A 12,500-nucleotide genomic window follows, 5' to 3' on the forward strand; every position below is an offset into this window, starting at 1 on the left:
CTATACACACACACACGTTATATATATACACACACACGTTATCTATACACACACACGTATACACACACATATATACACACACACATACACACACACGTTATATATACACACACACGTTATATATACACACACACACGTTATATACACACACACGTTATATATACACACACACGTTATCTATACACACACACGTTATATACACACACATATATATATATACACACACATGTTATATATACACACACACGTTATCTACATACACACACGTTATATATAAACACACATGTTATCTATACACACACATGTTATATATACACACACACGTTATATATAAACACACATGTTATATATACACACACATGTTATATATACACACACACACGTTATCTATACACACACACGTTATATATAAACACACATGTTATATATACACACACATGTTATATATACACACACACACGTTATCTATACACACACACGTTATCTATACACACACACGTTATATATAAACACACACACGTTATATATACACACACACGTTACACACACACATGTTACTATGTTATATATACACACACACGTTATCTATACACACACGTTATCTATACACACACACGTTATTATACACACACACGTTATATATACACACACACGTTATATATACACACACACGTTATATATAAACACACACGTTATATATACACACACATGTTATATATACACACACACACACACGTTATCTATACACACACACGTTATCTATACACACACACGTTATATATAAACACACACGTTATATATAACACACATGTTATATACACACACACACGTTATCTATACACACACACGTTATATATATACACACACACGTTATATATAAACACACACGTTATATATACACACACATGTTATATATACACACACACGTTATCTATACACACACACGTTATATATAAACACACATGTTATATATACACACACGTTATATATACACACACACGTTATATATACACACACACACGTTATATATACACACACACACGTTATCTATACACACACACACGTTATTATCTATACACACACACGTTTATATAAACACACACACACACGTTATATATACACACACGTTATATATACACACACACACGTTATATATACACACACACGTTATCTATACACACACACACGTTATCTATACACACACACGTTATCTATACACACACACGTTATCTATACACACACACGTTATATACACACACACATGTTATATACACACACACATGTTATATACACACACACGTTATCTATACACACACATGTTATATACACACACACGTTATATATACACACACACGTTATCTATATACACACACACGTTATCTATACACACACATGTTATATACACACACACGTTATATATACACACACACGTTATCTATACACACACACGTTATCTATACACACACACGTTATCTATACACACACACGTTATCTATCTATACACACACACATGTTATATATACACACACACACGTTATCTATACACACACACGCTACTATACACACACACGTTATCTATACACACACACGTTATCTATACACACACACGTTATCTATACACACACACGTTATATATATCTATACACACACACGTTATCTATACACACACACGTTATCTATACACACACACGCTATCTATTATCTATTATACACACACACGTTATATATACACACACACGTTATCTATACACACACACGTAATCTATCTATACACACACACGTTATCTATACACACACACGCTAACTATACACACACACGTTATATATACACACACACGTTATCTATACATCGTTATATATACACACACACGTTATCTATACACACACACGTTATCTATACACACACACGTTATATATACACACACACGTTATCTATACACACACACGTTATCTATACACACACACGTTATCTATACACACACACGTTATCTATACACACACACGTTATATATACACACACGTTATCTATACACACACACGTTATCTATACACACACACGTTATCTATACACACACACGTTATCTATACACACACACGTTATCTATACACACACACGTTATCTATACACACACACGTTATCTATACACACACACGTTATCTATACACACACACGTTATCTATACACACACACGTTATCTATACACACACACGTTATATATACACACACACGTTATCTATACACACACACGTTATATATACATTATATATTTTTTTATTTATTTTTATTTCACCTTTATTTAACCAGGTAGGCTAGTTGAGAACAAGTTCTCATTTACAACTGCGACCTGGCCAAGATAAATATGCACACACACACGTTACATGTATATATATATACACACACACACGTCATACACACGCCAACATTCACAAAAACAAACAAGTTGTAAACACAGTTGTATTTTCTGTCAAACTCATTACACACAGAGTTCTCTTTAAAGGTAGACTGGGTGAAATGACGTTGCCACCAGCAGCACCGCAGATGGAGATTTGCCTTTTTCATTCACAGTAAATAAATCACAAAGCTCTTAGTAATGTCCATGAGAAGGAAGCACCCAGACTCACCTGTTCTGACCCCTGGTGGAAGTCGGTGGACATGACCAGCGTGTTGCTGCGTTCCTCCAGCACTGACGTCAGCCCTTTCCAGTCCTCCTGTAGCCGTGACGAGACACACACGATCCGCTCCGCTCCGTAGTGACACCCCTCACACAGCTGCATCGCCACGGAGACCACCCCGTCCACGTTCACACTCCCGTTCTAAGGAGGGGTCAGAGGTTAGGAGTTAAAGATCAGTGTTCATCAAGTGACGGTACCATACATTATGTGTAATAGGGTGTCTGTACGATAGAGTTCACAGTGATGTGTGATAGGGTGTCTGTACCATAGAGTTCACAGTGATGTGTGATGGGTTCTGTACCATAGAGTTCACAGTGATGTGTGATAGGGTGTCTGTACCATAGAGTTCACAGTGATGTGTGATAGGGTGTCTGTACCATAGAGTTCATAGAGTTCACAGTGATGTGTAATAGGGTGTCTGTACGATAGAGTTCACAGTGATGTGTGATAGGGTGTCTGTACCATAGAGTTCACAGTGATGTGTGATGGGTTCTGTACCATAGAGTTCACAGTGATGTGTGATAGGGTGTCTGTACCATAGATTTCATAGTAAAGGGCAGAGGTGTAGACTCGAGTCACAAATATGATGACTTGCAACTCGACTTTGACTTTAACACCAATGACTCGTGACTTGACTTGGACTTGAGCCTTATGACTTGACCTGACTTGATACCCTCCCCAAGCCTCCCCAAGCCTCCCCAAGCCTCCCCAAGCCTCCCCAACCCTCCCCAAGCCTCCCCAAGCCTCCCCAAGCCCCCAAGCCTCCCCAACTCTCCCCAAGCCTCCCCAAGCCTCCCCAACCCTCCCCAAGCCTCCCCAAGCCTCCCCAACCCTCCCCAAGCCTCCCCAAGCCTCCCCAAGCCCAAATATAAAACAATATGCTTTTTAAAAAGTGTGCAGCGCATCAACTCTTCATTTAACAGATTACAGTTTGAATCAGACAGCAGCCAATCAAGTTGTGCCGGCTGAGAAACAGTTGAGCGTGGCAGTGCAGAGGAACGGGGGTGAATTCAGATGGAGTCCTGGGAAGGTGATACCCAAAAGTATTATTTTCAGATATAAAGACTCCGCTGTATCAACAACAAACAGATTGCAACTTGCAAAACATGCAGGAAGAAAATTACAGACGGAGGCAACAATTTCCAACTTTGTTGGACATTTGAAGCTGCACAAAGAACAGTAAGTCGTGGCTCATACAGCCGACAGCTATATATTTTATTACTTTACTGGTGTATCATGTAGGTTAACGTAAAGTTAAATCAATGAGCCTCCACACAGTCAGTCAGTGTGGGAACGTGATCATTGTACCCAAGATTGAGCTACAACTGGCCAGGCAGTTGGTAGACTAAATCCTGCCTGATGGCACTGCTGTTCCTAAAACCATTGACATATGTTAGCCTACTGTAACCACACAGAGAGAGTGTGTGTGTGTGTGTGTTAAGGTTGGGCGATTGTGTACAAGCCTACATTGCCCCATAACGACCCATAGCGATCCTCGGTAATCGATCACTATTGGGGGGGGGTCTTTCTCATGGCTACCCATGTATTTCCATGGATATATAACGTTTATTGGAAAGTAATAATTACATAGATATTTTTAAAAGAATTCATGATTTGTGTAAATGTAATATACTAACTATTACTATTATGAAATTGTATTACATTTGTTGAAGACCACATTATGACTTGTTTAGGACTCGAAACTCAAAGATTTGAGATTTAATTTGATACTTGCCTGTCTTGACTTGGGACTTGAGGGCTAAGACTTGGGACTTGACTTGGGACTTGAGGGCTAAGACTTGAGACTTAAATGTGACTTGTAAAACAATGACTTGGTCCCACCTCTGGTAAAGGGTAACAGAATGTCTGTACCATAGAGTTGATGATAAAGGGTAACAGAATGTCTGTACCATAAAGTTGATGATAAAGGGTAACAGAATGTCTGTACCATAGAGTTGATGGTGAAGTGCTGGTGCTGGGTCTGGAGTTCCAGGGCATGCTGGTGGTTGAGGCCAACCTCTGTCTGACTCTGCAGGAACAGATCCTTACTGTGGGCTATCCACTCGGACATCTACAACACACACACACAGGGGGTTACACATCCACACGCACGCACGCACACACGCACGCACGCACGCACACACACACACACACACACACACACACACACACACACACACACACACACACACACACACACACACACACACACACACACACACACACACACACACACACACACACACACACACACACACACACACACTTCATCTATTTAGACATGTACAGAATAATGGAGAACGGGAGAGAGAGAGGGGGAGGGAGAAAAAGGGAGGGTTGTCTGCCAGTCGACCTGCTGTCTCCACCACTGCTGTTCATTCAGACAACAGATGGTCACTACCAGCAGGCTCTAAACTGTACCACCACAGGGAGACTTATACCTTTGTCTCTTCTTCTCTCTCCCTCTGACTCCCACACATACACACACACACACACACACACACACACACACACACACACACACACACACACACACACACACACACACACACACACACACACACACACACACACACACACACACACACACACACACACACGTAAACATGCGCACACACACACACACACACACACACACACACACACACACACACACACACACACACACACACACACACACACACACACACACACACACACGTAAACATGCACGCACACACACACACTCTTTCCCCTCCCATAAACACACACCTTGGCAGCGTCCTGTTCGTATAGATGCAGCTGTAAGGTCTGGTCTAGGTGTGCTTTCCGTTCGGTCCAGCTCTGCTGCAGGTGTGTCCTGGCAGTCTGCAGCCTCTCCAGCAGGGCGGCCACCTTCGGAGCTACACTCTGGAAATCAGCCCCGCCCGACAACCAACTTCCGTAACCTTGGTTACTGCTGGGCACGTCGCTAGGGGCTTCACCGCTGTGGGCGGGGCCAAGCCGCATGCGCTGGAGCAAGCTCCGCCCCTCACGGTCGATGGCATCGATGGGAGCCGTGGCAACGGTGGTACGTAGTCGGCCATGCTCCTCTAGCAGCCTGGTCAAACACACACACACGCACACACGCACACACACACACACAGCTTGAACACACACACACAAAAACATAGCTTACTGCACCAGCCACACACACACACATCTGCATCTGTCTTACTTGCGGGCCTCATCCACGCCCTGGGCCTCGCTTACGCGGGTCAGTCCAGCCTCCAGCTGCTCTAGCTGGGCCAGCAGTTGCCCTGCAGCCCCTGAGAACTCTTCCAGGCCCAGCCGTAGCTCTGTCCACTCCACATGGTCATACTCCAGAGAACCGCACAGGTCAGAGGTCAGCTGGGACGGGTCCACCAGCTTGGACAGGCCCTCCACCGACACTAGACTGGTCTGGAGGGAGAGGGGAAAGAGAGAGGAAAGAGAGAGGAAAGAGAGAGGGAGAGGGGAAAGAGAGAGGGAGAGAGGAACGAGAGGGAGAAAGGAAAGCGAGAGGGAGATGGGGAAAGAGAGAGGGAGAGAGGAAAGAGAGGGAGAAAGGAAAGCGAGAGGGAGATGGGAAAGAGAGAGAGAGATGGGAGAGAGGGGGAAAGAGAGAGGGAGAGGGGGAAAGAGAGGGAGAGGGGTAGGAAATAGGGGCAAAGAGAGAGGGAGAGAGGAACAGAGATAGGGGCAAAGAGAGAGGGAGAGGGGGAAAGAGAGAGGGAGAGGGGAACAGAGAGAGGGGCAAAGAGAGAGGGAGAGGGGAACAGAGAGAGGGAGAGGGGGAAAGAGAGAGGGTGAGAGGAACAGAGAGAGGGAGAGGGGAACAGAGAGAGGGAGAGGGGGAAAGAGAGAGGGGCAAAGAGAGAGGGAGAGGGGTAAGAGAGGGAGAGGGGTAGGAAATAGGGGCAAAGAGAGAGGGAGAGAGGAACAGAGAGGGGGAGAGGGGGAAAGAGAGAGGGTGAGAGGAACAGAGAGAGGGAGAGGGGTAAGAGAGTGGGGCAAAGAGAGAGGGAGAGGGGGAAAGAGGGAGGGAGAGGGGGAAAGAGAGAGGGTGAGAGGAACAGAGAGCGGGAGAGGGGGAAAGAGAGAGGGGCAAAGAGAGAGGGAGAGGGGGAAAGAGAGAGGGAGAGAGGAATAGAGAGAGGGAGAGGGGGAAAGAGAGAGGGAGAGAGGGAAAGAAAGAGGGAGAGGGGGAAAGTTAGAGGGGGTGGGGCACGAGGATTGAGAGAGAAAGAGAGAGAGATTAGAGAAGGGGATACATTATAGTTAGGAACAATACACAGAGGCACTCCACACATACACACACCTCAAAGGTGAGTTTGGCGCTGCCCAGGTTGGTCTTGTGTTTCTGCCAGAAGGTGTCTGGTTTGATGATGAGGGCCGTGTGAATGTGGGCGGAGAACCCCTCCTGGAGTGTCCGTAGCAACGGCTTGACGCTCTCCCACTTAGAACCACGCATGTCTACGACCACCGTGAAGCCCCTGGCACGCACGTCATCACTGAGAAGAGAGAGGATGGGAGAGGAGATGGAGGGGGTCAGGAAGAGCGAGAAACAGAGAGGGAGAATCAAGTAGAAAGAGAGAGGGAGAAAAGGAGGTGGGGAGTCAGGGAGAGGGAGAGAGGGGATATATCAGTGTGAATTATGAGGGAAGAGAAAGATAAACTGACGGTGTGATACAGGGATGATGCTATAGAGATAATACACTGACAGTGTGATACAGGGATGATGGTATAGAGATAATACACTGACAGTGTGATACAGGGATGATGCTATAGAGATAATACACTGACAGTGTGATACAGGGATGATGGTATAGAGATAATACACTGACGGTGTGATACAGGGATGATGCTATAGAGATAATACACTGACAGTGTGATACAGGGATGATGCTATAGAGATAATACACTGACAGTGTGATACAGGGATGATGCTATAGAGATAATACACTGACGGTGTGATACAGGGATGATGGTATAGAGATAATACACTGACGGTGTGATACAGGGATGATGGTATAGAGATAATACACTGACAGTGTGATACAGGGATGATGCTATAGAGATAATACACTAACTGTGTGATACAGGGATGATGGTATAGAGATAATACACTGACAGTGTGATACAGGGATGATGCTATAGAGATAATACACTGACGGCGTGATACAGGGATGATGGTATAGAGATAATACACTGACGGTGTGATACAGGGATGATGGTATAGAGATAATACACTGACAGTGTGATACAGGGATGATGCTATAGAGATAATACACTAACTGTGTGATACAGGGATGATGGTATAGAGATAATACACTGACAGTGTGATACAGGGATGATGCTATAGAGATAATACACTGACGGTGTGATCCAGGGATGATGCTATAGAGATAATACACTGACAGTGTGATACAGGGATGATGGTATAGAGATAATACAATGACAGTGTGATACAGGGATGATGCTATAGAGATAATACACTGCCAGTGTGATACAGGGATGATGCTATAGAGATAATACACTGACAGTGTGATACAGGGATGATGGTATAGAGATAATACACTGACGGTGTGATACAGGGATGATGGTATAGAGATAATACACTGCCAGTGTGATACAGGGATGATGCTATAGAGAAAATACACTGACGGTGGGATAGAGGGATGATGGTATAGAGATAATACACTGACGGTGTGATACAGGGATGATGCTATAGAGATAATACACTGACAGTGTGATACAGGGATGATGCTATAGAGATAATACACTGATGTGATACAGGGATGATGGTAGGAGATAAAGGGACTGACAGATAGAGGGATAAATGTGATAGAGGATTACACTGATGCTATAGAGATAATACACTGACGGTGTGATACAGGGATGATGGTATAGAGATAATACACTGACGGTGGACAGATAGAGGGATGATGCTATAGAGATAATACACTGACAGTGTGATACAGGGATGATGCTATAGAGATAATAAACTGAAGGTGTGATACAGGGATGATGGTATAGAGATAATACACTGAAAGTGATACAGGGATGATGTATAGAGATAATAGAGGGACACTGACAGTGTGATACAGGGATGATGCTATAGAGATAATACACTGACGGTGTGATACAGGGATGATGGTATAGAGATAATACACTGACAGTGTGATACAGGGATGATGCTATAGAGATAATACACTGACGGTGTGATACAGGGATGATGGTATAGAGATAATACACTGACGGTGTGATACAGGGATGATGGTATAGAGATAATACACTGACAGTGTGATACAGGGATGATGCTATAGAGATAATACACTGACAGTGTGATACAGGGATGATGCTATAGAGATAATACACTGACAGTGTGATACAGGGATGATGCTATAGAGATAATACACTGAGATAAAGGATAGAGAGATAATACACTGACGTGTGATACAGATGAGTTATAGAGATGAGTGATATAGAGATAATACACTGACAGTGTGGACAGGGATAGATGCTATAAAGTGATAGACTGGAGTGTGATACCTGGGATGCGGTGGACAGATAGAGAGATAAAGTGATAGAAGGAGAGTTACCTGGGTATGGTGGACAGATAGAGAGATAAAGTGATAGACCTGAGTGTTACCTGGGTAAATGGTGGACAGATAGAGAGATAAAGTGATAGAAGGAGTGTTACCTGGGTACGGTGGACAGATAGAGAGATAAAGTGATAGAAGGAGTGTTACCTGGGTACGGTGGACAGATAGAGAGATAAAGTGATAGAAGGAGTGTTACCTGGGTACGGTGGACAGATAGAGAGATAAAGTGATAGAAGGAGTGTTACCTGGGTACGGTGGACAGATAGAGAGATAAAGTGATAGAAGGAGTGTTACCTGGGTACGGTGGACAGATAGAGAGATAAAGTGATAGAAGGAGTGTTACCTGGGTATGGTGGACAGATAGAGAGATAAAGTGATAGAAGGAGTGTTACCTGGGTATGGTGGACAGATAGAGAGATAAAGTGATAGAAGGAGTGTTACCTGGGTACGGTGGACAGATAGAGAGATAAAGTGATAGAAGGAGTGTTACCTGGGTATGTGGACAGATAGAGAGATAAAGTGATAGAAGGAGTGTTACCTGGGTACGGTGGACAGATAGAGAGATAAAGTGATAGAAGGAGTGTTACCTGGGTACGGTGGACAGATAGAGAGATAAAGTGATAGAAGGAGTGTTACCTGGGTACGGTGGACAGATAGAGAGATAAAGTGATAGAAGGAGTGTTACCTGGGTATGGTGGACAGATAGAGAGATAAAGTGATAGAAGGAGTGTTACCTGGGTATGGTGGACAGATAGAGAGATAAAGTGATAGAAGGAGTGTTACCTGGGTATGGTGGACAGATAGAGAGATAAAGTGATAGAAGGAGTGTTACCTGGGTATGGTGGACAGATAGAGAGATAAAGTGATAGAAGGAGTGTTACCTGGGTATGGTGGACAGATAGAGAGATAAAGTGATAGAAGGAGTGTTACCTGGGTATGGTGGACAGATAGAGAGATAAAGTGATAGAAGGAGTGTTACCTGGGTATGGTGGACAGATAGAGAGATAAAGTGATAGAAGGAGTGTTACCTGGGTATGGTGGACAGATAGGTGACCAGTCTGCTTAGATCCTCCTGTTTCACTCGGTCATGATTGGTCCGCGCTGGGAAGGTGAGGATGGGCCCGCCTCTCTTGTCCCTCCCCCCTGGGACAGTGACATCATCAAAAAGCAACATAACACATCATTACCAGAGAGGTTTTGAACCAAGACACTCAACTAGGACATATACCGTGTCAGCCTAGGGGAGGGGCTTGGTCGGACAAGGGTAAGGAGTTAGGTGAAGGGACAAGGGAACGTAACAAGGGAACGAAATGGAGCAAGGGGATAGAGGGAGCTTGGAAAAGAGACTAGGGAACAAAATGGGACAGGGCCGTACTCAACTCACCTGAAACAAAGGCCACTTTTTCCCTCAGAACTGTCAGCACATCCACCGCTCTCACCCCCTCCCCCTGCGCACCCCCTAGAGAAGAGAGAGAGGGAGGAGAGGGGGAGACAGAGAGAAAAGAGAATGAGGGGGGGCAGACAAGGTGATATAGACAGATAGTTACATTTCAAATATCCCTGTAAACACTTAGTTCCTCGATCACAAATGAACAGCCACATCAACAACAATCTCCCCTGGAAACAGAGGGAGAGAAAGATCTAGGGTTTGAACAGCAGGCTGTAATGACACTATCACATTAAATGACTGTAAATAAATGTGTGTGTGTTGTGATTGTGTGTATGTGGTGTGTATAGGTTGCTGTGACAGCATGTAGACAGCAGACAAAACCCATCTGGTGTTTAGGCCTGTTAGTGTAATCTGATGTGGGTATAATCCTGACTGGAACAGCTGGGGCACTGGGGCATAGGGCAGGGACAGAGGTAGGGGGGATGTTTGCAGAGGGGACATGTGTCTGTGTTAGTGTAAGCTGGAGCACTTGTGTGCGTGTGCGTGCGTGTGTGTCTGTGTGTGTATGTGTGTGTATGTGTGTGTGCGCACGTGTGCGTGCGTCTGTGTGTGTTTCTGTGTGTGTGCGCGCGCGTGTGCGTGAGTGCATGCGTGTGTGCGTGAGTGTGTGTGTGTGTGGCTCTGCAGTCTCCCATACAGTACCAGAGGAAGTAGAGTGAAGGGACAAACCTTCTCACCTGCCTTTCCTCAGGCTGTGTGTGTGTGTACAGTACTTGGAAAGGGTAGGGGTAGCAATGGATGACAGAGAAAAAGGGATGAAGGGCAACGTTGGAGGGAGGGAGGGAGGGAGGTTAGAGTATGTAGCTCAAGGGGTCTAGCTGACCTTTCCACGTCACTAAGAGATTATTCTCTCACTGTATACTGTTATTCTGCTCTGCAAGCAAACCCTCACGTGTGTGTGTAAATGTGTGTGTGTATGCATGTGTGTATGTTTATGTATGTGTGTGTGTGTAGTTGTGTGTGTGTATGTATAGTAGGTGTGTGTGTGTAGGTGTGGTGTGTGTGTGTGTGTAGTTGTTGTGTGTGTGTGTGTGTGTGTGTGTGTGTGTGTGTGTGTGTGTGTGTGTGTGTGTGTGTGTGTGTGTGTGTGTGTGTGTGTGTGTGTGTGTGTGTGTGTGTGTGTGTGTGTCCAAGACAATAACATTCTAGTCCACATTAGAATGTCATTGAATGTCATTGTGATGAAACATTTTGTGACAGAATGGAGGAAATAGCTTGCTGAATGTTGTGTTTGTTGAAAGGTTTATGTGTGTGTGTGCGTGCATATGTGTGCATGCTTTTGTGCGTACATGTGTGTTACAGACGTTTTGGCTTCTCCTTATCAATTGTGAATTCACCCATGAAAACGATGGAAAGAGGAAGCACAAAGAAATGAATATGAAGGAGTGAAGGACAGGAAGAGGAAACCAATGTGACAGGAAGCGTGGCACTCCAGACTTCCTGTAACACAGAACTCCAGGGAGTGGCAGGAAGTAGAAATAAAATAATCGTACCAAACCAACCGACGCGCTGTTTATCACACACATCCAAACACACACACACATGTACACACGCACACACACATACATACACACGTACACATCCAAACACACACACACACATGTAAACACACACACACACACCAAGACTAATAACTCCCTGCGGCTGCCAGCCGGTGACTGGAAACATCAAACACAGCAATACGTTCCATAAAACAGGCAGACAGGGAAGGATTTAACATCTTCAGGTAAACTGGAAGATTAACAAGACTGTTTCATTTCGTCATCTTTGCA

General features: G+C 44.6%; 1 protein-coding gene across 1 annotated transcript in view; it reads right to left on the minus strand.

The window, feature by feature from the left end:
* kalrnb (kalirin RhoGEF kinase b) overlaps positions 1-12,500 on the minus strand; it is a 78,282-nt gene that overhangs the window by 61,072 nt on the left and 4,710 nt on the right. Inside the window, exons 2-8 of the mRNA XM_052515712.1 lie at positions 10,663-10,737; positions 10,307-10,421; positions 6,992-7,184; positions 5,870-6,093; positions 5,425-5,752; positions 4,622-4,744; positions 2,623-2,814 (exon numbers count right to left, since the gene is read on the minus strand). Coding sequence (XP_052371672.1) covers positions 2,623-2,814; positions 4,622-4,744; positions 5,425-5,752; positions 5,870-6,093; positions 6,992-7,184; positions 10,307-10,421; positions 10,663-10,737 — 1,250 coding nt within the window. The remainder of the gene's footprint in view (positions 1-2,622; positions 2,815-4,621; positions 4,745-5,424; positions 5,753-5,869; positions 6,094-6,991; positions 7,185-10,306; positions 10,422-10,662; positions 10,738-12,500) is intronic.

This window comes from Oncorhynchus keta, unplaced genomic scaffold (genome assembly GCF_023373465.1).
Source record: "Oncorhynchus keta strain PuntledgeMale-10-30-2019 unplaced genomic scaffold, Oket_V2 Un_scaffold_29839_pilon_pilon, whole genome shotgun sequence".
Classification (NCBI taxonomy): domain Eukaryota; kingdom Metazoa; phylum Chordata; class Actinopteri; order Salmoniformes; family Salmonidae; genus Oncorhynchus; species Oncorhynchus keta.